Here is a 26,907-nt window from a genome sequence, read left to right as displayed (position 1 = left end):
CTTCAGTTGCCTGGGAAAATCTTCAGGCGCCTGAGCTTATTCATCAGTCGCTTGAACAGTTATATTTTCTGTTTTTCAATTCAGTTTTCAAAAACACTTGGCTCTCTTGCTTGGTTACTTATAAAAATATTTTTCGAGGTTTTAAAACAAGGTCTCTAAGTCCAAGACAAAGCCCAATGAGATTCAAAACATTTCCACATGATATTCAATATGAAGTACTTACAAAAATTCATCCTAAAGCCTTAAACACTCTAAACTTTGAAGTCTTCATGTGAGTCTTTGCTTTCAGACCGCTTAGACTTGAGCTTGAGTCAACTTTAGGTTTCCATATGCTTTGATCATTTTAGTCCATTTGAGCTTTCTTTGGATCCCTTTGAAGATAAGTGTGGCTTTATGGTCCTTGGTGATCTTGAACTTGCATTTCTTTTTTATCTTTTGAACTTTGTCAATTAAGCATTCCTGAAACATCATCACTTAACAACAATATATTAAATCAACCTTCATTTGTTATCATCAAAATGAGATTCGAAAGTCATGTTAGGACAATGGGTACAAAGCTAATATTTAGTGAATTTAAAAGACAAGCTAAGATAGAACTTCTTGAGAATTAAGGTGTACTCCCAAGAGGGGGGGTGAATTGGGTTTTTAAAAATTTCTTTATAAACTCTTTAGTTAAGTATAACCCTTTTTAATTTAGTATAACTACAATCACAATAATACTAATCAACAACTTCTGAATAACAATCAATCCTTTGTATGTAAATATATTATCACAATCCATGTTCAATCTTCTATGAATGAACAACATTCAAGATTAGCCGTAAATTTTAATAAGAAATATCAAGATGGGATTTTGAGAAAATTGATCTCAAATACCTTGTAATATATCTTTAATGAGACATTCAAATTCACAAGGTTTACATCAGTTGTATTCTCAAAACTTCATTATTCAGAACTTTCCAAATCATACAACCGATCAGTTTCTTGATTCAAATCAAAATCATGATTTCAGTGAGCTCCAATATTCAATAGTTCAGTATTCAAGTATAATCTAATGATTCAATCAAACAATCAATATAGTTCCCTTGATCAATTTTCCAGCAATTTCCTAATAACCAATAAGTTCTCAGTATTCCAATAAGCATACACGTAGTTGATATACGTGCAATAATTTAAAGAGATTAAGGAAAGAAGAGCTGAAAACCACATTTTTTACAAGGTTCGGCCGGCAACCTACATCCTTGTCCCAGGCAACACACTGTGAGGATTCCTTTCCAACTTCATTACTAGGTGAAGTTACAACCTCTCTCTAACGAGAATCCCCTTTTGCTAGGCAACGATCCAACAATCCTGAATCGTCAAAGAAAAACAAGAACAAGGAAACAACTTTTGTTCATACAACAAGTATTCTCAGTTAGAGCAAATTTGTACAATTGAAATCAGTATACTTCAATCAATAAACAATATAGAAGATGAAGCTCAGAATAATATCACCAAGGTTCTAATTTAGAGTTGAGAATTTCAGTAGAATATATCAAAAATTCGTGGATTATTTTAGCAATAGCACAACATTAGCTTCAGAAAGATATTCAGCAAGATAACTTTGAATTTTTTATTCGTATGTGCTTGATGTTGTATTTGGTTTTCGAAAATATCATGTATATATAGAGTAATAAAGTATCTTACCATTTTCCCCAAGTTTCCTCCTAGTTTGGAGCCCAAGAAATCAATTTTGGAAACTTTCCCAACGCTATTTAAAAGTTAAAACATGTACCTCGTTCGACTATGCCCCAAGAGGTAGTTGTCTGAGCTTTTTAAGTTCAGCGTACTTTGAAAACACAGTAAAGAGTCAATCGACTGGGCTTCAAAGGTCAATCGCCTGTCTCAGCTCTGTTTGCTTCATAATTCATCAAAATAAAATGTCAGTCGCCGAATGAAAATTCATCGTTCCTGTTTTATTTGCAACTTATATGTTTTTTCAAAAATTGATTTCAAAACTTACTTTGATCTTGGAAAAGGTAATTGAGACTTATTAAAACATTTTCCATAATTTAAAACTAGGTCTCTAGGTCAATAATATGTCCTAAAAACTTCATACATCAATATTGAATTTGTGAAGACTTATATACTATAACTCTATCTTAAGAACTAAGTCTTCATGTTTTGACTTACTCTTTATATCTAGCTTGAAATGTCATTTTCAACATATTTCAACTTCATCATTCCTTGCGACTTCAGGCACAAGCTATATAAGAGTTCTTCCAATACTCGATCTTGATCACATAAAAGCATTTGCGTCCTAAAATCTTACTTAAACAAACATGTTAAGTATTCTTAATTTGTTATCATCAAAACTTGACATTAAGCTTTGTTAGGCCAACACTTTTTTTTATTATCCACAAGTGTGTGGACTCTTCTTGACGTTATCGATTTTGTTTCGAAATTGAATAACTGAGCATGAGCAAAAAAGGGCATTGAGCCAATCTCTTCTTGGAGGAAATGAATATATTGAGACAGCCACAAAAACATCGTGTGGAATCCACAAAGAAACAATTCAATTGATCAAGATGTGTAATGAGGACCATATTCCCATACGATTTTGCACTTCTCAACACATGATGTTCCTTCAGACAAGGTAAGTAACTTCAATGAGCAAATGAGAACAAAAGTTTAAAAGATTGAATACCATAAATATTACAATTTAAATAAGTAATGTGCCGCAAGAGGGAAAAATCCTTCTAACTTAATAATCAGCAAGTTATTAAAAGTGAAACAAAAACATGGGGGCCTAGCCAAAAAAAGAAATAAAAATATGGATTAAAAAAAAAAACAAAAAAACAAAACTGAATAAGAATATCAGTCCTCCCCATAATCAAAAGAAAGGACCTCTTCTTTTACATCCAACAACTCTTCTACTTCAATTTCTTTGGCCTCGTACTCCTCTTCTTCATCGCTGGCTTCCCCATCCCTAAGCTTCTGCCTTGTCAACTGCTCCTCTTCATGCAACCGCTTCCACTCATTAACCCAGCGATCCCATTCATCCTTCAGCATCTTCCTCTTCTCCCGATCCTGTTCACTCAAAAGCATAGACACATCCTGGTCTTCTGCCTCATACTTCTTACTGTACTTCTTCAGGTTCTTTGCAATCTCTTCTTCTTTCTCAGCACTCAAGAAGATTGGTGGCCTCGGGCGCCACAGGAACTGTAAAATACCCAACAGTAAGATACAAGTCTATTAAACTAAATGCCCTAGAGTGGAGAGGGATTTTAGTGTGTTACCTTACAAATGTTAGTTCACTGCAAAGATTCAACAAATATAACTCCCAAAAAATATTTCATTATTCACCAAAAGCCATATCCAAACTTTCTGATATATGTGGATAATTGAATAAATAAATGATTACCAATAATGCATTCTAATGATCTACTAAAATGAAATGTTTATTTATCATTATAATCTTAAAACTGTTTTTGATAGCAAAAAGAAAAATGTTACTGATAAAGAATGAAGGGAAAACAAAAGGAGTGATGACCAGACATCCTCCTTTTAAAAAGATAACACCAACAAAACTAATCACTTGTTAACAACATTAACTCACATTCTTAAAACATTTAATGGCTGGGTAAATATTCTTAATAATATCTAATGGTTTTGCATTCTATAATCATACATACATAATTGAGTTGCAATGTTCAGAGTGTGACGACAGTGCATAAGAACAAAAAATGTGAATCAAACCTGAAAGAAATGGTCCTTCAGTATTCGATACAGCAGCTTCCCATGGAAAGACCATATGTTAAAGCCATTTTCCATCTCATGGACTGAAGTTACTGCAGTTGCAACGTACCTTCAGAGATAAAGAAGTACAATATCACAACCAAATTAACCAATCGAAAGATTCACATTCAAAAAAAAAAACAAGGTCAATATTACAGGGCAACTTCAATTCCAAACAATGCAAGATACTATACTTCATCAAGTCAATGATTCAACTTTTTTTCTCAAAATTACCTTCCAGTAGGATCCCACTCAATATCAGTTGCCATGAAATGCTCCCCTGTAGCCATGGTTTCAAGCTCATCAACATTATAAAACTCCAATTGTCCATTAAAACCCTTCAACCCTGCAAGTATAATGAAACGGCCAGCAGGTGACCAAAAAAGGGCATTTGCCTGCTTCCCTTTGAGAGTCGTGAGTTTTGAAACTCTGCCTGTATTGTGGCCACTGCGCATTGAGTAAAAACTTATGTCGGGCCTTGGGCTATCACCATGGATAACTGCAAATCTGTGACCTTTTGGCTCCCAAGAAAATGCAATAATCTTGTCATTTTTGTTCTCAAGCTCCAAAACCTCAATGGGTATGTCTCGTTCTTTTATCCGGAAAAGTTCAAAGCCAGTATATGTGCTTTTCTTTGTTTTTGTGTACCGATCAACCTTAACAGCAAGATAATCCCCATTACTTTGCCAGTACATTTTGCAGTCACTAACACTGAAAAGATTCTTCTGCCTCAACTCCTCTTTGCTAGGTATTTGAACAAGACTTACCTGTGAATTAAATATTAGAAAAAAGATTATGCTTAAATCATCTGAAACATTTAAACTACAGAAAAAAAAAATAATAAAAATGAAAAGGAAGGCCAATCCAAAAGAAGAATCTGCACTCACTCGAGCAGGCTGGTTCCCACCACCAAGCTCCGGTACAAAGAGTGCTAAAATGGGATCAGTAGGTGACCAACTAAAATCCACGACATTTTCTACCTTCAGAGATCTCTTGTCAATAAGGGTGAAGGTCTCTGTTTCATAAACAGAGATGACATTCTTTCCTATCCTAGCAAAGTATTTGTCATCTTTCCCACCACCCCATCTGAACAAATAATAACATTCAAGAGATAATGAGCTGATGCTGAACTCAAAAGCCAGCAATCTCCATGTACCCATATATGTTAATAATAAAGGAAAGATTACCTGAAAATCGGCCAAGAAACCCCAGTGACACCACCAGTTCCTCCAGTGGCAAATTCATCCACACTTCCTTTGAAATCCCTCATCACTTTTCCAGTCCTTACGTCAAAAATATTAAGAACCACCCTCTACATTAAGCACTCACATTAGACATGGCTCCAAGGCAAGAACTAATTTAGAGCTAAGTAACAATAGAGGGACAAATAAATAAAAATCTCACATGTGTATCACGAGGATTACTCGGTTCATGGCTACTGTAAGTCACCAAAAATTTCTCTCCTGGAGAGAAATCAATCAGTTTAACCTGCACTTAATATCATTAGAATCACAGATTCACCAAAACAGAAGTACATTTTAATCCAATATGTAAAATTCATTAAATTTACCTGGGGGTGAGCATAACGCATCAGACGGTTAAAGGTAGTTGCACCTCCCCAAACAGCAGCACCCTGCCTGTGAACTGTTGCCAAGTAAGATCCCAGCGGTGACCACTGGACAAAGCTCTCTGTCCAAAACTACAAATAAAAAAAACAGTTATGCTATAATAAAGTTGCTAAAGATGCATTGTTCCACAAAATTTGTCTTCTAAAAAAAAAAACAAAAATGGCTAAAGATGCAATGAGCACTAGAGACAAGTCAATGTACAATGATTAGCAGTACACATTCGGAATTGCCTTATCGATTAGAATTTAATTACATGCCTTTTGGGCTTAAATAAAAATTATTTGCTTGATTCAGATTTATTTCATGATTTTGAAGTATTCAGGAAACATTTTTATCAACTGGGGTAAGTCATAGAGCTAACCAATTCCAGAATCTCTGTACTACTGTATTTTGCAAAATTTTAACAAACTCTTATCACAGTGATGCAGGGGCAGCCTCAAGGTTCTGCAGCCATGGGAGAATTAGAAGAGAAGAAGGAAAGGGAGGGGAGGACTGGGGATAGAGGAGATACCATGTGGGAACTCACGTTGAATTCCAATTCACATTCATCAAGTAACTGCCTAAAACATGGCTTTCACACTCTATTTATAAGAAAGCCTCTTTACATGAAACTACACATAAACCCCTAAAACTACATTACATTACAAATATACCCCACCTTTGCACAAATATTACAAACAAGTCTCAAATACACATAATCCTATACTAACTAATACTGAACACACATAATAAAACTACTAACCTTACCCCACAATTCCTTAACTCAATTCTTCTTAATTATTTTCCAGCAAGGACCTTCCCAAGGTCTTACTTGTCCTACATCACACAGTTTAAATGAATATTTTTCCCCATCAATTTGTAATTAATTTTAGTCCAGATGTGGAGGTAAGGCTTTATACAGCATGCAAACATAAGACCCCAATATCATGTGGGTGGCGGGTGTCTTCTGCACTAGATGTCACAATTTTGCAGCGTAAATTAAATATTCGAAGTATTGACTTCAAAAGGGATGTCCCCAGACCTGAAATCAGGAGAGCTGAAGTATCATCCAATGTTTAAAATTTGTTCTTGAAAACGTGAGGTTTCTTTTAATTGATAGAATATTTTTTTCATGCATTTTATCAAATTCATTTTTTCCTCTCTTTTTTGAGGGATTGGGGGTGTGGATGAGGGAGGGGGGGTTGGTCTTGGAGCCGCTGTGGCTCTTATTTGCATATTCAGTGTGTAAGTAAATGGAAAGCAAGCAACAAAAAAGAGCATTCACTTGAATGATTTTACACAGTACAGAACCAGTGAGCCTGCAGAAATACATGTCTTCAAAATAGCCACTTCTTGCATTCTTCCACGTCACACAAATCTCCGCTTGTCCACTAACTGAATTCATTATTCATAAGCAATAAGCAAGCATTCAAAGAAATTACACAACATTTCCTACAACTCCCTCATAATCACCATCTGCATCAGCAAAAAAATCATTTCAGAACAGGCAATTTTCATATTCTTCCATCTCACACTATCCTCCCCACATCCAGTAACCGATGTCATATACTAACATTCAAAGATATTAGAGAACATTTCCTATTCTCAGTTGTGTTTCACCAAAAAAACATTCCCCAAAAACCTTCTGAAAACTGCAATTGAAGAGCTCACCAGGGCTTTTTCATTGCTAAAGAATAAAAACAAATCTGGAAATTGCCTTTTCAAAGGAATCCCTGTACCAGTTATGCCAAACAAAACTCCTCATTTACTACTTCAAAGGAAACTTAATCAAAGAAACACTCCCAGGCGATCATATTTTTACACACAAACCTTCTCCATGCAGCTGCCTGCCCTCTTAAGTCAGCCATCCAGCCCATTGATTCATATTCCAACCTATTAGGCCCCCATTACTTCTCTCCACAATAAAGCATCATAGGCATTTTCCCACCAAAGATCTAGTGAATCTGTATATATCTTAAATCCCGACCCTGCTTCATAGACTGGTTGCTTCAAGACCTCCCACCTCACCAAGTGCAATTTAACTATCTTGACTGCTGCCCTGCAAATATCTCCTCTGAATCTCTTCCAATTTTCTGGATATGAGGTCAGAATAAGGAAAAGAGACTATAGTACAGTGGTAAATCATAAAAGGTGCTTTTGATACGAGATTCTTCCCCCTTTTGAGAAGAGCTTCTCTTCTACCACGCTAATATCTTCCCAAATATTTCCAAATCCTGGTTTTTTATTTGTTCCCCAACAGTAACCCCAAGAACTAACTACCCATTTCCCACTTTAAATGAAACTTGATCAGAGATGCCCTCCCAGACTTTCTCATATTTTTCCACAAAGACATTCCATGTGGCTACCTGCCCTCTTTATTCATCCATCCATTTAAGTTCCAACTCACACTAGGCCCCTATCACTCCCCTTCATAACTCTTCATTCTCCACCATAAACCATCAAAGCAATTTTCTCAAAAAGCCCTATTAAGTCCAAAGAGATTTTTTAACTCCCAGTCCACTTCATAGACTGGTTGCTTCAGGACGTCCCATCTCACCAAGTACACCTTAATTACTCATGGATGCTTCCCTACAAATATCTCCTCCAAATCTCTTCCATTCTTCTGGATACAAACCAAGAAATAAGGAAAAGAGAAATAGTACATGGAACATCAGAAAGGAGCTTTTGATAAGCGTAATTCCCCTTTTGAGAGAGCTTCCCTTCTACCCTGCTAATGTTTTCTCAAATCCTTTTCCTCACAGGGCCCAAAATCCCTCTATCTTTACATTTGGACCCTAAAAGTAACCCAAATTAAGATAAATGGAGAGTCAGCTTTCCACAACCAAAATGCCCAGCAGCATCTCCCGCTGTACTCCCTTCAACAAGAGAAATTAGCTTATGCAGCAAGATACAGCACAAGTTCTGTTAAGAACTTGCATTAGATCCACACCAACAAAAAATTGGTGGCATCCACAAAGCCAAATGAGAAATAACCCTCTAACTGTCTTCCTTATTTTCCACCACAAACACTGTGACAAAACCACTCTCTACAGCTCTAGATAGTATTTTGCTAACCAACTCAATGAGCAAAATAAAGAGGAAAAGGAGGGAAGATCCACTTTCCTCCTTTTCAATTTTGTACAACGGAACTTGGCTTTTTTCCAATTTTGAGGGTGGAAGATAGTGGAAATTTCAATAGAAGTTTTGACAATTCATGAAAATATGAGACCATGGTTGGAAAAGCAGATGAGAGATGACAATCTTACATTTATTGTCTGCAAATGATACAATTTTTTTTGTGGGACATATGTGGTACAAAACTCTAGTTTGAGATGCATTCAAGTATGTTTTAACGTGATATCGGGTCTAACAGAGAATTTAAGAGCAGGTAGGTTCCAATTGGGATAGGGGGAACGGTGGCTTCTTGACAATGATTTTTGGTTATAAGCTGGGGAGAACTACCTTTGACTTACCTGGGGCTGCCATTTAGAGCTAAAAGTAATGAGAAAGCCTTATGTATTCCCATTGTTGATGAAAATGAAAAGCGAAGTAGTTGGAAGAGTAAGTTCTCTGGACAAAAGAGAGAAGGTTTGTTGTCATAAACCAAGCTTGCTCAAGGCCTTATGTTTGCATGTGACCGTTTGGCTTGTGCACATTGGGTGGCTAACTATCACGTAAATATTATAGTAGGGTTTATTCTTTGGGTGGAATAATGCCTTATAGAAAAGGGGGAGGAGTATGACTCGGTCATATTAATGTTTCCTAGTGCAGGAGTGACGTTAGCATACAAAGTTCTTCAGGGAAGGATGAATGTTCATCAAAGATTTTATAATTCACTAGCTTTTGAGGTTATTCAGCCCACGTGCTTCTCTTGTTGAGCACATGTTCTCTACAAAGGTGTAATAATATGAATTGTGTTGCTTTACACCTTACTGCTTGACTCATGTTGCTTGCTTATTGCTTCCATGCAATTTGTATTCGATGGTTGTGAACTTGTTCATGTGATTAATCCATTTTTTACAGTATGAAGTATTTTGCCCACAACAATTGGTATCAAAGCACTAGGTTATCGCTTCATGATTCGTTTGCCTTCAGATTGTGGGATTGTTTGAAGCATCCGTGGTAGAACCATGCCACACTAATACGGAGAGACTTAATGCAAGAGGCATTGGTCGAGACTGTCAAACATGTGGCCTTAGAGGTGGCCCAACTTATGAAATGTGTTGACGCATTGGAGGGATTCCAAAAACATCAAAATTTTGTTGATAATTTGTCAGAATATTTTTTTTTTTTTTTTTTTGGTGCTACAGGAAGCTCAATAAAACCAAATGAATGAGCTTAAATCCAAGATGAGCCTCATGGTTCACATTCTTGAGAAATCCAATTCAAGGGTAAAATATGGAGAGAAGCGTACCAATATCAAAAGAATTTGGTGGCATTCATGATACTAAGGGATTGGAGAATTTCTTATTTGACAAGTAATAGTACTCCTGTTAGGGCTAAATGTGGAAGTACACCCGGCTAATATGTACTTGAGTGGCACGCCAAGCTGTGGAGGAATATCAAGTATAATGAGATTCAAATTTAAAGTTGATATTTGGAATAACTTGAGGAGAGCTCACCGTCCAATTCTTGCTTAAGAATGTTGAGTGCAATGGTTGGTGCTACAAGACCATAAGCATACAAGGCATTGAAAGAATATGCTAAACAGTTTTATGCTTCAAAGTTGGATACTTGGACATGTTAGAGAAATAGAAGTCATTATATTTCCTTGAAAGTTTGAAATCGGGGGTAGGTCTTGCACTTCGTCGAGAAAGAGTTAATAGCTTTTTTTGGTGAAAACAACATAAAGTCTTTCAAGGACAAACCAAAGAATGAGGGAGCAAACACCATGTCACCAACTTGAAAAGAAGCATACTCGTCTTTGGTCTTCAATACATTTGGTTGTAAAGGCAACACCATGTGCTTCTTCTATCAATTCCTTCATCGAGTTGCAACTTACTCTCACAATTCATCACCCAATTCCTCGCAAGTTTCCATTGCAAAGGGGTCACAAGGACATTATCAAAATGAAAAGGAAACCCTCAGGACGGGTGCAATGTACATGAGGCAAACAGAAGAATCCAAGGTTGTGCATCCTAAAAGGTTAATTTTGTAGATCTACAAATCAAATAGGAAGAATTCCAAGGGCTACCCACAAGTTTCCCAATGAAGCTACAAAGACTCAACTTGAAGTTGGATAAGGCTTGAGATGCATTAAAGCAATGACTCTACATTCCAACTTACACCAAGAGCACCCTATGCATGTTAAACTTGGTCAAAGGGTGGCATATGCGAATTTCATTGCTAATTTCCATACCTTTCTAATGGATGATTACCAAGTGATACTTTAATAGAATCCCTACAGAGGACTAAAGTTGTCCCAATACTGGTTCATTTGCCTAATGGGTGACCATTTTTGCATGGTTCAAGCTACAATAGAAAAAGGAGAAGGTGAGAAATTCCTTTCCCCATGCAACTAAAAAGAGATTGAGAAGGGGTGAACTGACATATCTTGCCTCGTTGGTGGTGGATGTAAATGTAGGACAAGAACATGAGTGTTGAAGGAGTATCAACTTATGATGTCAATTAAGCTACTACATAACTTGCCCTTGAGATGTAGAACACTAGTTGTTACTAGAGGTGAAACCCTCGATATAAAGTCATACAGAATGGTGCCTTTAGAGTTAGTAAAACTATGGAAGCAACTTGATGAGTTACTGGAAGCAAGACACTAATGAAGCACCATTCAAAGAACCAATATTGTTTTAAAAGAAAGATGATGTGAACATGCGGATGTGTGTAGACATGCTCAACAAAACGATAATGTACACTACATATCTCATTCCACTAACTACTAATTTGTTTAATCAATTAAGTTAAGCTAGATACTTCACCAAACTTGACTCGAGGTCAAGCTACTATCAGGTGAAGACAGCATAAAGACCAATTGCATGACATGCTATGGGGCTTATAAGTCCTTGGTGATGCCCTTCGAGTTGACTATTGCTCCAGTGAATTTCTAGACTTTCGTCACAACATGTTTCATGATACCTCAACAAATTTGTCATGGAATACCTTAACATTAGTCTACTCAACTCTAGAAGAACATCAAGAGTATCTACAAAAAGATATTCGGTAAGCTGAAGAAGAATAGGCCAGTCAAGATTGGAAGATCCCAACAACAATCAAGGAAGCATATTCCTGGTCTCACCAACTACTATCGCAAGTTTTGTTGAGTACTCAAGGAGGACTACCTCATTAACCAAATTGTTGAAGAAGGATCATGTGTGGAACTAGATGTAGGAGTGCCAATAAGCCTTCCACAGGTGAGACGCTATGAAGCCTTAGAGGTACAAACAAGTACATCAAACTATGCCTTCAGCAGAATATTGTTACAAGAGGGGCATCTTATTGCGTACGAGAATTGCAAGCTACTAAAACTGCACAGAAGCACACAACTCAAGAGAAGGAGAGGTTAGCAATGATTCATTATCTTAGAGTGTGGTGGCATTTTCTAATCTAAGTTCATGGTGAAGACAAATAACACGACTCTCAGTCATTTCTTTAAACAAGCATAGTTCTACCCCAAGCAAACTCATTGTCAAGAATTCTTAGTAAAGTTTGATTCCTTCTTCAAGCAAAAGGTGGCACGAATAAACCAGGTCACAAATGCACTCAGTAGGAAGGTCAAGCTTGCAGCCTCCAACTAGAAACACACTTGAAAGTAAGTAAAGTTGCGACAAGAAGGTGCGAGTGCATTAAAGAGAACCTTGTCAAAGACTCAATCACCCAAAACCTCGTAAAAGTTGGTGGAAATTGGCAAAGCATGCCATTTTAGTTAGAAGAGGACTTACTCTTGACACATGGTAACCAACTATAATTCCTCAAGTTGGTCACCTCAAATGTTGTTACAAAAGTGTTATGACACTATGTGGGCAAGCTAACCAAGATGGCAAAAGACTACAACATTGGATTGGCCACCCACCCAAATGGGATGAGGTGATTGAGTATACCTGCACATGTTTCACATGCCAATAAGACAAGGTCGAGCCAAAGAAGACTGCATGGCTGCTGGAGCCTCTTCAAGTGCCAAGAAATTCATGGGAGGGTTCTCTTACTTGACTTTATAACCAACCTACCCAAAGTCGAGGATATGGGGTCTATCCCCGTGGTTATAAGCAGGTTTTTGAAGCATGATACTTTTATTCCAGCACCAAATACTTCTTATAGGAGAGACAATAGTTCTTTTTCAAGCACATTGTGAAGTATGGGGGTTTTCCCAAAGACATCATTAATAATTGAGAAACAAGATTCACAATAAAGTCCAGGTTAAAACGTTTCTCAACCCTTAGTTCACAGCTTCACACCTCTTTGAGGCTGATAGTCAGATGGAGAGATTTGATGGGCTAATAGAGAATCACTTGCATCATTTAGTAATTGCCAATCAAAAGAATTGAGTGTGGCTACTAGGCATGCCTCAGTTCTATTTCAAAGCTCAAAAAGGTCAACAACGAACAAGACTCCTTTCACGTTTGTTATAGGCTAGTAGATGTTGTTACCTCATACAAAGAATAAGTCACACATAAAGGAAAGGGTCCGAGAGCGTATATCTTCACTGAATGCAAATGAATAGAGGGACAAATCAACAAAGAATACTGTTGTACTTCAAAGTGAGAGACCTCGTGCTTGTTAAGCTCCATCCCTAACAAATTGTGCAACGCCTTGGTCCCAACTTACGGCCCGGGTGTTACTATAGTGACGTCTGTGTACCTGATATACTTCTCAACAGATATATACGCAGTGGAAAACATAAACATCCATCAAACTATTACCAGAGTTTTAACTGCTTGATAGATACATACAGCTATTCCAACATCCATATACAATACTGTATGATACTCGGCGCATTCTTGAGTCTTACAACATTTTACAAGTTCTGAAAACCTATAACATAACCTACAAAATCGAGCTCGTGGAGACGCTCACTCGATCGCTACCCTACCCCAGTCCTTGTTAATCTCAACCTCGATAAGGACCAGAAAAGATAATTTGTATGATAGGGTGAGATACCTCTCAGTAAGGGACGATTAAGCTAATAACAGTGTGTGGCCAGCATGCTTTAAGTGTTTAACAAAAACATATATGTGGCTTTAAGTGTTTAACAAAAACATAAACATAAACATATATAATCATCGTTTTTGTAATTGTAAAATACGTAGCCCATTTTCATCATATGAACAGCCCTATAGTATATAACAACAATTACATAAATGTACAAATATGCAGGATAGGACACGCCCTCAAACTCTATACCATGTATAAATCCCCACAATCAGGGTTGACCGCTCCTACTATCTCAATACAGCCTGGGTACACGATCAAGAGGCAAACTCACACTAAAACCGCCCCTACTGTATCAATATATCGTGGGTTCATATAGATCAAAAGTATGGTGCCCTCACTGGCAACAAATTTGTGCCTACACCATCAGTCCCCAGGGTTCCTAAAGCATATCGTGCAATTTAAGCAATTTAAACACTCTTTTTAAATCATTTCACAAAACACATCATTACGTGAAATTTGGCCCGTATCCGTCAAATAAACTTCTTGCCTTTTCACAACAGTTCCAGTATTTCACAACATCAATACCTGCCACACAGTTTTCCACATTCAAAAACAACCCGAAAATAAATATAAACAATTAATATCACAATACGGGTTTTAAACAACGAAAACAACATTTCCAACCAGTGAAAAGGTCCAGAATGACAAGTACAATATTCTAAAAATATAACATTTGAATTTGACCGATTGGTTTTGAAAATAAATCCAGTTTACCGAACCAAGGCTCGAAAACCCTAAAACCGCCATAACTCAATATCTAAAAGTTATTTCAACATTTCAATTGATTCATATTGTATAAATCACTGTATTAGCATAACTGCCTTACTTGCGTGTAAATCGGAGTCCGAAACGACCCGAAACTCAAGCCCCAGCTTTCCGAACCTCGAACCTAAACGGTTCAAAACAACGGCACGAAAATCCCGAAATCTAATACTCGAATAACAACACTTCAGTATAATCTCGTATGCTACAAATCTACCGAACCAAAAGCAAAAACCGACCCAAACCTTGATTTTCTTAAAAAACTCAGAAATCTCCGAAATGAAATTCTGATCTATAGAACCTGTAGAGATTTCTTCCCTGATCCACGTAGCGACGTCGGATCGTCGATTTCGGAAACACAGCCCCGAAAATCTTAGAGAGAGAGAGTGGAGTTTGTGTCTAGAGAGAGAGAGAGAGAATGAGAGTTTATAAAGAAAAACCTAACTTAGCCTTTAAGTAATCAAAATAAATATCTCCTCCAAGATATTTATATATAAATATCTCAAAATATCTCCTCCAAAATATCTCTTTATTTATTTATTTATTATATATATTTTTTATTTTATTTTTTGATCGAGTTACTACAAATTGGGTCGCTATGGGCTCAAAATAGGAGATTACTTCACAAATATAAAGGATCATTCCCCATCTTAGCCAAAGTCAAGAAGACCTCCTTCAAGATTGATCATCCAGTCAAGAAGACCTCTTACAAGATTGATCATCCAGCTTGGAAGAAGGTGCAACTTGTGTTTCATGTTAGCTGCCTTAAGCTATTCAACACTACTACTCCAATCCTAAGATAGTCAATCAAAGCACCAGTTTAGATCATGCAATTTAGCAACCTAACAGACAAGAAGTTGAAGAGAATCTCGCAAATAAAGAGTTCACATTATCAAGAAGACAACGATAAATGTTCTTAGTAAAGTTGAAGGGTCTAGGAGATGAATAAATCAACGAATGTCAACATAAGACATGCAACTATTCCTAGACAAAATTGAAGAATTCTTGACCCCAAAGTCTACGAGGATGTAAATTGCATAAGTGGAAAGGAATGTCACTAACCTAGCTTGCTCAAGGCCTTACTTACTCGTGACAACTTGCCTGGTGTACACTAGATGGATAAACATTATGTAAATGCTACTATAGGGGTATTCTTTAGATCAAGTAATACCTTAGAGAAAAAAGGGAGTACAACTCCTTGGTGACAACGATGTTACAGTGTCTGAGTGAGGTTAGGTTAAAAAGCACTTTAGGGGTGGGTAATTTTTTATCATTTTATAATTCACTAGCTTTTGTAAATGTGTTTAGAATACTAGCCTCCCTTGCTACAGACACATTGCTCACAGTAGTGTAATAATATGAATTGCGTTGCTTTAGGATTTATAGCTCATCTCATGTTTACTTTCATGCTGGCTTATTGCTTCCACAGCCTTTGTATTAAATGGGTATGAACTTATTTGTGGATGTGGTGAATCTACAATTTATTTAAGCTGATTAGTAAAACTGGTGTACTACAACTAGTACTACATGGCCCTCCACACGACTCACAACACAAACCCTCATCAAGGACATCTTATCGAATTCACTTCTCTATTTCCCACCCCTTGCTCAATAATTAGGAGGTTAGAAGGCATTCCAAAGAAGATTTCTCTGGGGTAATGTGGAAAAGGCGATAAAATGTTCCTTCAAACGAAATTTATTGTAAGAATTAGTGTTTTAAAAGTGTTATTGAGGCGCGCCTCGAGGCGATTTGGGCCTAAAACGCACTAAGGCGCAGGTCAAAATGCATAAATCCCAAAAGGCATACGCCTCTCCTGTAAATGCTCACCTTTTACGCCTCAAATCTCAAGGTGTACGCATTGAAGCTTCTTCCCTTCTGCTCTCTTGACGAAGCCTCCAGCGAGTCTTCTCCTCGACAATAGCCTCAGCTCTCTCCCCGACAATTCCTCCAGCACCTCCTCTCTCTCCGATGACTCAACGGCTGTTTCCAACGATTCTTCCAAGCTTCTCGTCTCTCTCCGACGAGTCGACATTCCCTTCCAAACTCCGATCTGCCTCCGACGACTCCTTCTAATGTATTTTTTCCCTTCAACAAACCCTTCGGAGCTGTCGTCTCTCTGCAGCGACCCTCTGCAGTCTCTCGCCTCTCTTTGAGACTCTCTCGTACTCTCTGCCACTGTTGGCTGCAGCTGGCTTTTAGAAATTAGAATCTTGAGACATTTTTAATTTGGCTTTTTCTTATGGCTCATGCTTATTTTTTTAATATTTCATATATATTGTTTGTGTTTGTTAGTTAAAACTTAAAATTGGCCTATATGACATTTAAAAATTACATTTTTATATTTTTCTCTATTATTTTAAAAATTTTCACATTTTTTTATTATATATAAATTGATTTTATTTATTAATTATTTAAAAAAATATAGTCCCAAAATGCTTACGGCCTTACGCCTTTTAAAACACTGGTAAGTTTATGGAAAAACTAACTTTTGGAAATATAGGTGGCGTGGGATCAGCTACAAAAATATATCTTCCAGATGTCTTCTTGATACCATTGGAGGAAGAAGCTTTATTGTCATCGTGTTACTATACCATGCAAGAGGAACTTTTTGGAAATGTCATTTGAAAAACAGCTGAAGACTAGAAGCTGGAGCTCCTATAAGCTTTTCTCAAGGTCCTATATTGCTATGACTTCATAGTGCAAGAGCAAGGGACGAAAGAAAATAAAGTGGATATTGGACAATAGAGGCTTGCACATTGTCAAATGTAAATACAGGAACATCTTTTAGGCAGAGGGAGATGGGAGACAGTGGCACTTTCCTTAGACAATAACATGGAAAACTATCAGCCAAAGCAAGGTGGCATTTCTTGCATGGGAAGCAACCTCAGGGAGAGTCTTTAACTTCTGAAAACCTACAGAAAAGAGACTGCATTTTGGCAAACAGATGCCACAGCAAACGGATGAGTTGGAAAAGAAAAAAAAAAAACTCTTCAGCACTTGCTCCTTCACTCCAAGAAGAAGCTCCTGGGAGGTGCCTTTCAGCACAACAGGGCAGCAATGGGTTCCGCTCAGTCAGTTTATCAGGAGTTTTGAGGCTGGTCTGGAACAAAAATTAGCAAGGAGAAGAAAAACGCTGCCAATTTTATTCCTCTCCATTTTCTGGAATGCATGTAAGAGAAGGAAAAGGAAAGTTTTCAAGGGTGTAGAGTTAACTAGTGGGAATTTCACATATAAATCAATTAGGGAATTTCACATATAAATCAATTACTTTTGTAATATTGGTAGAAGCTGACAGAAATGGTTTTGCAGAAGATCTTGTGCAGTAGATGATTCCCTGTAAATAGGTTGGCATCCCCAACTGCCCTTCTGAATACAATACTCATTTACTCATAAGAAAGGGATAAATAACATACGCCTGCAATGCTTAGTTCCAACTTCCACAAATTCACATCCATGCATGCACACAAAAAATGTGCACACTCAAAGACAGACTCTCTTATCTCTCTCATACACACACACTGGTTCCAGAAAAATCTCGAAAATGAACAAATCCAAACAGGCAAATAGGAAGCACTTGACTTACGGGTCGTTTGTAAACAGGATCAGGCTTCAACTGCCTACCATCATTCCATAAAACCTCAGTATCTGAACCAGCACGAATCACAAACTGATCACGGGCTTTTTCATCAGTAAGCCATTGTTGTAGATTTTCCTGTCATGGCATACAAATACAAAACATATTAATATTTAATAACAATAAAAATACTTGTTACACGAGAGAGAGAGAGAGAGAGAGAGAGAGAGAGAGAGAGAGACAGACAGAGACAGAGAGACGGAGAAACAGAGAGACGAGGAATAGAGAAGGACTTTTTGCTTCTACATTTTGAGGGGCAGACAGGCACGCTCGTACTACTACAACAAAATGCTGAGATGTAGAATCGTTACCCCTGGATTGTATGGCTTTGTTTCTGGAGGGGCCCATTCATCTGGAACTTTCATGAACCTATCAAAGTCCTCAAACATATTCACAGCAAAGATATGGGATCTATCTAACTTGTAAGCATTAGTCTTCTCCCTAGCAAGCTCAGCTTCCTGGAATGACAACAAAAAATAAATCAAATGCATGGATTGATGAATTTCTTTATGCATCAATGTGCTGAAAACAAAACCCCCATGACTAGTGCTTGGAAATGTTCTACAAATTAACTGAGAGAACAATATTACAACAATAAAAAAAGGGGATAAAAGGGAATTTTAAAACATCAAACTGATAGAAAAATATGCCATAACATTTCATTGCATATGATTTGCATGGATAGCAATCAAAACTTGCCTTTCATATAGCATTTGAGAGAAAATATTATAAGTCAAAAGAAATGAAGCATGATCTAAGGAATTTAAATCCTTGCATTAGCTAACAATTGTGCAACAACATACGAAGAATGCCCATGTCTAAGAATTATGCAGATATTTTGGTGACTCAAGAAAAGCAACAAGACAACTGGTAGAGTTTCAAATACCAAATGCCCATGTTTAAGAATTATGCAGATATTTTGGGACTCAAGTAAAGCAACAAGACAACTGGTAGAGTTTCAAATACCAATATTAGCAAAGACCCAAAACCCTAGTAACTCTTCCAAGTGTAATTCAAAGCAACTGATCAAATTCTAGGATTGAATGGCATAGCATGCTGTACATTTTGTGCCTACAAAAGTTGAGGTTTTTAGACATTTACCATTTGATTCTAATGCAATTCTACAGTAACCGAGATGTTCCTGCCGATCAACTCTTGATGTGGGTTCACTTAGTTTGCAAATGCTATTCATGAATCAGGTGATATCAACAGTGTAATCAAAATGTTCAAGAGGACATCATGGTCTACCTAAACCCAAAATTTTTACCTTTGTAAGAGGAAAAATGAAAAAGATGAGTCAGATGCAATAAAATAAGGCCTCAAACCAAATATAACATAAGAGTTCTTTCCGAGAATAAAAGTGGAAAAGGGATTTGTATTTTCTTTAACTGGCTAATCAACTGAAATTTATGATCAGCAGTTGAAGCCTCTGCATCACACGATACAACAACACATTAAGATCGTGGTTTGGCCGCAACCATTACATAATGGATTTTGAAGTTCCTATACCGCCGCTACACAGTGCTACTGTAGTGGGAAGAAAAACCACAACCTTAGCAGCCAATACAGACCACTATCATCATGTAGTGAATCTAGTGACCATGACAAATCCTCGAAGAACTGCTATGATCGCTAGAGGAATGTTAAAACACAAAATTTCTTTCTTTATTTTTTTTGGTTCTCTATTTCTCTCATTTTTCCTTTCAAATATCAATCACAACTAGCTGTGTGAAGGAGAGATGGGGGACATTATGAGGATGACAACAACACAAAATTTTTTATTTTTGTAACATCCACGAAAGATGCATCTATTAACAGTTTGGTATTAACAATTTTTTGTCACACAAATTTTATTTATTTTTGCAATATTAGTGTTTTGGTGTTATTTTTACACCGTTCAATTTCGACCATTTTTTCTTTTTTAGTTTTTTTGCGTCTTGTTCAAATTTTGATTTTTTTTTTTTTTTGTTTTAATGACAAGTTTATAGTTATAATTCTAAAATTTATATATGAGATTATAAAGTACAACATGTTGGTATAAGTTTGTTAGATCTTTAAAACTTACGGGCAATAAAATAATAGAACTTGTTCAAGTTATTGTGGGTTTTATGTGCCCAATAGATTAATAGTGTATAGCATATTACAAGATGAATCTACTTGCACTATGGGAAACTCTTAGGATTTAGATTTGCATGGATTTAGACAAAATGTAATACAAAATTCTATTAAATTTTCATCCAAATCCAACCCCTGAATTCCATGCTCCTAAACACAGCCTTAGTTTCATTAATTTATTTATCAGATACAAGATTAATTCATGGTGCGTCTATATGCATGGTAATAAAGTAATGAAAACTGCAGCTCAGATTTTGCTATTTTGTGGACCTCACAGAGAATTTTCAAGGATCACGCTACCTCTCCATGTTTGTTGAGGGATAGAGCTGTGTTCTTGGCCTTCTCTTTTGGCCCATTCCTTTTGGTTATTTTGGGGTAGGCCGCTGCCTGATTTGATTAGGGACCAGAAGGCAGTACATATTTTTCTATTTTGTTTACTTTCATCTTTGGAGGGCATATTGTTCTCCTCCAACTGTATACACTTTTGGATACCTGTTAGTACATTTTTTCTTATCCAAAAAAAAAAAGCAATGAAAACTGAAAAAGAAATGTAACTGTTCTCCCAATAGCACTTTAAAGCCAACATAAATTTATCACCCTTATTAAACATTGCGCGAAAATTTTTTATTAAAAAGGATTAAGGGCTTAAAACATGCAAATACATCAATATAGACAAGGTTGAGAGTTCTTGAAAAAAAAAATCAGCCATTAAACCCACTTCCAGTATGTAACTTCCACCAATCTCGCTTTCCACCGCACCCATTACTATAGCAACCTGTGACCATTATTTAAAGCAGAAACAAAATATCCTGCAAAATACAGGCTGCATCACATGATAGATAGACTTGTCTGACAACACTTTATGCAATTCGATACACTTTATGCAAATTTTATTGGGTTTTGTAACATGCTAACAACACTAGTGAATACTGATGGTAGAACGCCAAGCCTTTGTATTGGACCCAAAGAACTTTTTTTTAGAGGGTTTTTGTTTGCATGTAATAGCTCTAACTTGCAACCAAACTCTAAATTATCCAAAATTAAGTGCCACTGGACTTGCTTGACAAGAAAGATTAATGGCCTCTTAACACATCGTATTTGGTCAAAGGTGAATTTACTCCCACTCAGCCCTCTCATCTTAGTCAGCAGTATTATGCTTGCTTGGTTCTGTTGCATTCCCGTCTGGGATGTTGCCTATTTGAGAAGCCAGAAGTTGGTGGTATACCATAAAAATCATGGATGCTCTGGTTGCCATCTGATGCATTGATAGTTCAGCAGTCTTACATCGACCTAGGTTTACCAGATACAACTTGTGGGTTTCGTGGAGGAAAATCTAACCCTAGCTTCCATAGCTTCAGAAAATGGCTCGCCAGAAACCATCGATTTAGCCATCCTTGTGACATATGCAGAATGCCATATTGATTATTCAATGCCAAACCTAATCCTTTTCTTCTTCTCCTTTAGGACAACTTATTCTAGAAAAAAAAAAAAAAAACACAATATGCCAAACAGTATAGCAGTTGCACATTAAATAAAGTGTAAGAAAAATAAAATGACAAAAAGCAAAGAAATTTTTGTTTATTAGTTCATGCTGCATGTTTGGTTCATAGGAAAATGAGAGAGAAATAAAGAAACAACATTTATAAGAATAACAACAATTTAATTCACCTTGCTTGGTACTTGAGAAAACAAAGTAAAGCGAGGGAATATTTTATCTAACAGGCTTGCTGTTTCCTCTTCATCCTTCGCATCTTAATTTTCATCAAGGCAAAATTGTGAAATATATACACAAACAGATTTTTAAATAATTCAATTTTCTAAACAATGATTCAGCTATGCACCACTTAATTTGAAATTTTGAATACATGACATGGTAGGCACCACATACACAAGGAATGCTTTTCTTGCACCCGGACATAAGGCATAGATCTACACCTTGATTGCACCAACAAGCATTCCATGATACATCATAACAAACCATAAAAAGTTACTGCTGCTAAAACAACCGATCAAGAGACTAAAAATAAAAAAAATTGATAAAAAATTTAAAAAATGCACCACACATACACACAGAACAAGGTCTCTCCACTCAACCTTGCTAACATAAAATATCAACAAGCCACTTGAAACTTTAACATCCACAAGACAGATTTCTCTTACAACTACAACAACAACAACAAAACCAAACCTTAATTCCCACTAGGTGAGGTCACCATATGAATCCTTTTCCGCCAATTTATGCGATCATGGATCATTTCTTTTGACATATTTAGGGCTATTAAATCCTTACTCACTATCTCCTTCCAAGTTATTTTAGGTCTACCCTTACCCCTTCTACTTCCCCCCCCCCCCCCCAAAGTAACTAACTCACTCTTCCTCACTAGCGCACTATGTGGCCCACATTGCAAGTATCCATATCATCTGAGTCGTCCCTCCCTTATCTTATCTTTTATAGGAGTTACACCTACCTTACCGCGAATATGTTTATTCCTTAATTTATCTTTCAGTGTTATACCACTCATCCATCTAAGTATTCTCATCTCGGCAACTTTTACTTTTTAGATATTTTATTTCTTTGTCACCCAACATTCTAATCAATATAACATAGCTGGTCTTATAGCTATCCTATAAAACTTCCCTTTTAATTTTAAGGGTATTCTACGATCACAAAGCACACTTGAGCACTTCTCCATTTTACCCAACCTGCTTTAACTCTATGCATTACATCATCTTCAATTTCTCTTTCAACTTGCATAATAGATTCAAGGTATCAAAATCAACAAATGCTATTTATTTCTTCATCATAAAGTTTAACTTTGTCTCCAATATTTCTCCTACTATTACTAAAATTACATTTAATATATTCTGTCTTATTTCTACTTATCCTAAAGCCTCTAGATTTCAAAACTTCTCTCCTTAATTGTAACTCAACCTCTACTCTGCCCCTAGTTTCATCAATTAATACAATATCATCTGCAAACAACATACACCATGGAACCTCATTTTGAATACTCTTAGTCAGTTGGTCCATCACTAAAGCAAAAAAATAACGGCTCAAAGCAGATCCTTGATGTACACCTATGGTGATTGGAAATTCTCTAGTTTCTCCATCTATAGTCATTACACTAATCATTACTCTATCATACATATTCTTAATGACATCAGTATACCTACTACATACACCATTTTGTTCTAAAACTCACCATATAACTTCCCTAGGTATCCTATCATATATTTTCTCTAGGTCAATAAATACCATATGCATGTCCCTCTTCTTCTCCGTAAACTTTTCCATTAATCTTCTTAAAAGATATATGGCTTATGTGGTAGATCTCCCAGGCATAAAACCAAATTGATTTTCTGAGACCTTCATTTCTAATCTTAATCTTTGTTCAACTACCCTTTCTCATGGTTTCATTGTATGACTCGTAAGTTTAATTCCACGATAGTTATTACAATTTTGAATATCTCCTTTATTTTTGTATATAGGTATTAAAGTTCTTTTCTTCCATTCATCTGGCATTTTCTTAGTTTTTATAATTGTATTAAATAAATTAGTTAACCATATAATTTCGTTATCACCTAAGCATTTCCAAACTTCAATTGGGATGTCATTTGATCCTATAGTTTTCCCATTTTTTATTTTTTTTAGTGCAAACTTAACTTCGTTAACTCTAATTTTGCGAATAAATCTTATATTTTTAGTCTTTCCTCATTTGTCAAATCTAAATTTCAGCTTTCCTTTTGGTTTTCATCAAACAACTTACTAAAGTAACTTCACCATCTTCCTTTAATGTCTTCTTCCTTAACCAAGACAATATCATCCTCACTCTTTATACATTTTACATTTTCTAAGTCCTTACTCTTCCTTTCTCTAGCTTTAGCAAGTTTAAATATATCTCTTTCCCCTTCTTTTGTATCTAATATATCATACAAACTATTAAATGATCTGTATTTAGCTTCCCTACGGTCTTTTTTGCATCTTTTCTCAACTCCTTATACTTTTCAAAGTTATCCATGTTTCTACATTTTTGTCATGTTTTATAACAAATTCTTATTGTCTTTACTGCATTTTGGACATCTTTATCCCACCACCAACTTTCTTTGCTATTCGAGAATCTTCCCATTGATTCACCTAAAATCTCTTTTGCTATCTTTCTAATAGAACTAGCTAATCTACTACAAAAAGTATTTGTATCTATCCCATCCTCTATAGTCCAATCCCTATCTTTAATCATTTTATCTTCAAATTTTATTATATTTTCTCCCTTTAGGTTCCATCACCTAGTTCTCTTACACTAGTTTATTTTATCATTTTTCTTCCATTTTTTAATACATATATCTAACACTAAGACTCAATGTTGTGTGATTAGTCTTCCACTTGAAATAACTTTACAATCCTAGCATGATAAATGATCTACCCTCCTAGTTAAAAAAAAATCTATTTGACTTTTATTTTGTCCACTTTTAAAGGTTATTAAGTGTTTTTCTATCTTCTTAAAGCAAGTATTCATTATACTAAAATCATATGACATAGAGAAGTATAAGATCATCTCCCTAGACTCATTTTTGTCTTCATATCCATATCCTCTATGTATCCTCTTATAAGTTTTATTATCCCTTCCAACGTGTCCATTCAAATCTCCTCCTATAAATATTTTCTCGGTCCTAGGTATGCCTTGTACAATACTATTCATATCTTCCCAAAATTGTCTCTTAAGATTTTCTACTAAGCCTACTTAAGGAGCATAGGCACTAATGATATTTATTATCTCTTGGCCTAATACCATCTTGATTTTTATAATTCTATCTCCTACTCTGTTTACGTCAACAACGCTATTTTTTAAGTTTTTTGTCTACAATAATTCCTACTTCATTCTTACGTTAATCTTTTCCAGTGTACCAAATTCTAAATCCTGATTTATCAATTTCTCTAGCTTTCTCCCCCACCCACTTAGTTTCTTGAGAGGAAATTATATTAATTCTACTTCTAATCATTGTGTCCACAATTTTCATGCTTTTACCCATAAGTGTCCCTATATTCCAAGTTCTAATCTAATCCTAATTTCCTAAACTAACTTCTTTACCTGCCCATGTCCAAAATGATATAAGAATCCTCACATAATTGACACCGCACATAGGAGACGACCTAACTCACCCTTGCCCACTTTTAGCTACACGCGGTTGGTACAAGTACAGCGCAACGCTCAGAGGGGACGCCCCAACAAATATTCGGTAAGGATTCATATCATAGTGATATGTCCTCTTACAACTAGCATTATAGAAAGTTCATCCCACTCAACATCAATTGTCATTTCCTTTCCTTCTCTTCTCCACAGCTGGTCAATAACCAACATGAAGCTGAAATTTATGCCTCATACCACAAGCAATGGAATGTTAAGCTCGTGCAAAAAAGTAAATTATAACGTACATATCTACATGCTACATATGTATATGTATATACTTCAATGCAATTTCTCTTCTTTTTCTTCACTCCTCAGCAATCAACAAAGGCAGCAAAAAATTTGCACACGAACTAGTAGATTTTTAAGCTAATGTAAATATATATATATATATATATATATATATATATATGAATGGCGTATTTGCGTGCTACCAATGATAATTAATATAAGCGTGGATATACAACGTAGAAAAAGGCAGGAGGGTTACCTGTGGAGTGTTGTACTCAATGAAGCAATAACCTTGAGTTTTCTGGGTATCAGGATCAACAGGCATCCAAAGGCCATCCTCTTTTATTGTCCCAATCTGACTGTAAATCTTCCGAATAACTCCCTCAAGCTTCTCGAACTTCTCCCGAGGAACCACAGGCAGATTATCCACCACGATAATGTTCCCAAACCCGGCATCAAACTCCAGCGCATCCTCTTGATGCAAATCGTCATCATCACTAAACCCCCACACGAAACCAATCAAAAGAAAAAATCAAAATTTTCCCAAACAATGACTGTTAATCAGGAAAGAAAAAGAAACAACAGTTTTGGTTTACCTTATGATTCCGAAGTCCTCGCCGGGCGGGAGGCGTATGGAGCTAAGATCAATTTCCGAAGGATCGATTTGAAGACGCGAAGATATTGCTTTTATTTCTTCCATAGATATTACATCCGACATGATTGGGAGATCTGAGTTCTTTCGTTCCGGGGAAAATGGATGGAGAAGAGATACTTAGGGCAGCACAGGTTATTCGATTCCAGCAGAAGCTAGGGATGAATTGCGAATGCAATTAATCTGACTATATGTGTTTTGACAGGCTGAACTGCCAGTAGCTAGGGCTGGGCCTGATTCTAAGTATATCTTTCACACTGTTCTCAAATCAAAATTTCCACTGCCGAAAAAATGTGAACCTGGAATCATTTTAAATGATTAATTAAAACCCAGTTAGCTGATTGATTTTTAGGTCAAGTTTTAATAATTAATCGAACCATTATATTCAATTTTAAATTTTAAATTAACTATAAATTGATATTTTTTTCCCAACTTATAAATTTTAAAATTTAATCATTAATAAGTCTTAAATTTATAAATTTTAAATCAACACCCTACATAAGCTTAAAAAAACATTATGAATTGATATAAATAAAGTCTATTATCCAATTTCTAATTCTAAAAAAATAATATAAAAAGTAACCCACTCAAGTTTTAAATTGTTTTTTTTAATAAAAATTTTATTTAAATTACAAGAATTATTGAAATATTATATAATAATTATATAATATATATTTTTATGTATTTATAATATATTGGTTTAGTTCAATCAACCACGGTTATTACAAGTGTCAAATTGAAAACTAAACCAATAACCAAAAAAATTAATAACTCTGAGT

The 26,907-nt window shown here is 36.0% G+C and overlaps 1 protein-coding gene across 1 annotated transcript; it reads right to left on the bottom strand.

The window, feature by feature from the left end:
* Positions 1–2,657: 2,657 nt before the first annotated feature.
* LOC131150444 (eukaryotic translation initiation factor 3 subunit B-like) lies at positions 2,658–26,483 on the bottom strand. The gene is made up of 11 exons (XM_058101163.1): positions 26,073–26,483; positions 25,736–25,973; positions 18,259–18,405; positions 17,897–18,025; positions 5,348–5,476; positions 5,182–5,265; positions 4,965–5,089; positions 4,665–4,863; positions 4,012–4,544; positions 3,739–3,847; positions 2,658–3,201 (listed from the first exon to the last, which is right to left on the bottom strand). Exons 1-11 carry the CDS (start codon positions 26,192–26,194, stop codon positions 2,857–2,859), a joined length of 2,160 nt encoding a protein of 719 aa, XP_057957146.1. The 5' UTR covers positions 26,195–26,483; the 3' UTR covers positions 2,658–2,856.
* Between the last annotated feature and the right edge of the window lie 424 nt (positions 26,484–26,907).

Source organism: Malania oleifera, chromosome 3 (assembly GCF_029873635.1).
Source record: "Malania oleifera isolate guangnan ecotype guangnan chromosome 3, ASM2987363v1, whole genome shotgun sequence".
In the NCBI taxonomy this organism is placed as follows: domain Eukaryota; kingdom Viridiplantae; phylum Streptophyta; class Magnoliopsida; order Santalales; family Ximeniaceae; genus Malania; species Malania oleifera.
The sequence above is the reverse complement of the archived record's forward strand: the minus strand, read 5'-3'. Positions and strand labels throughout refer to the sequence as shown.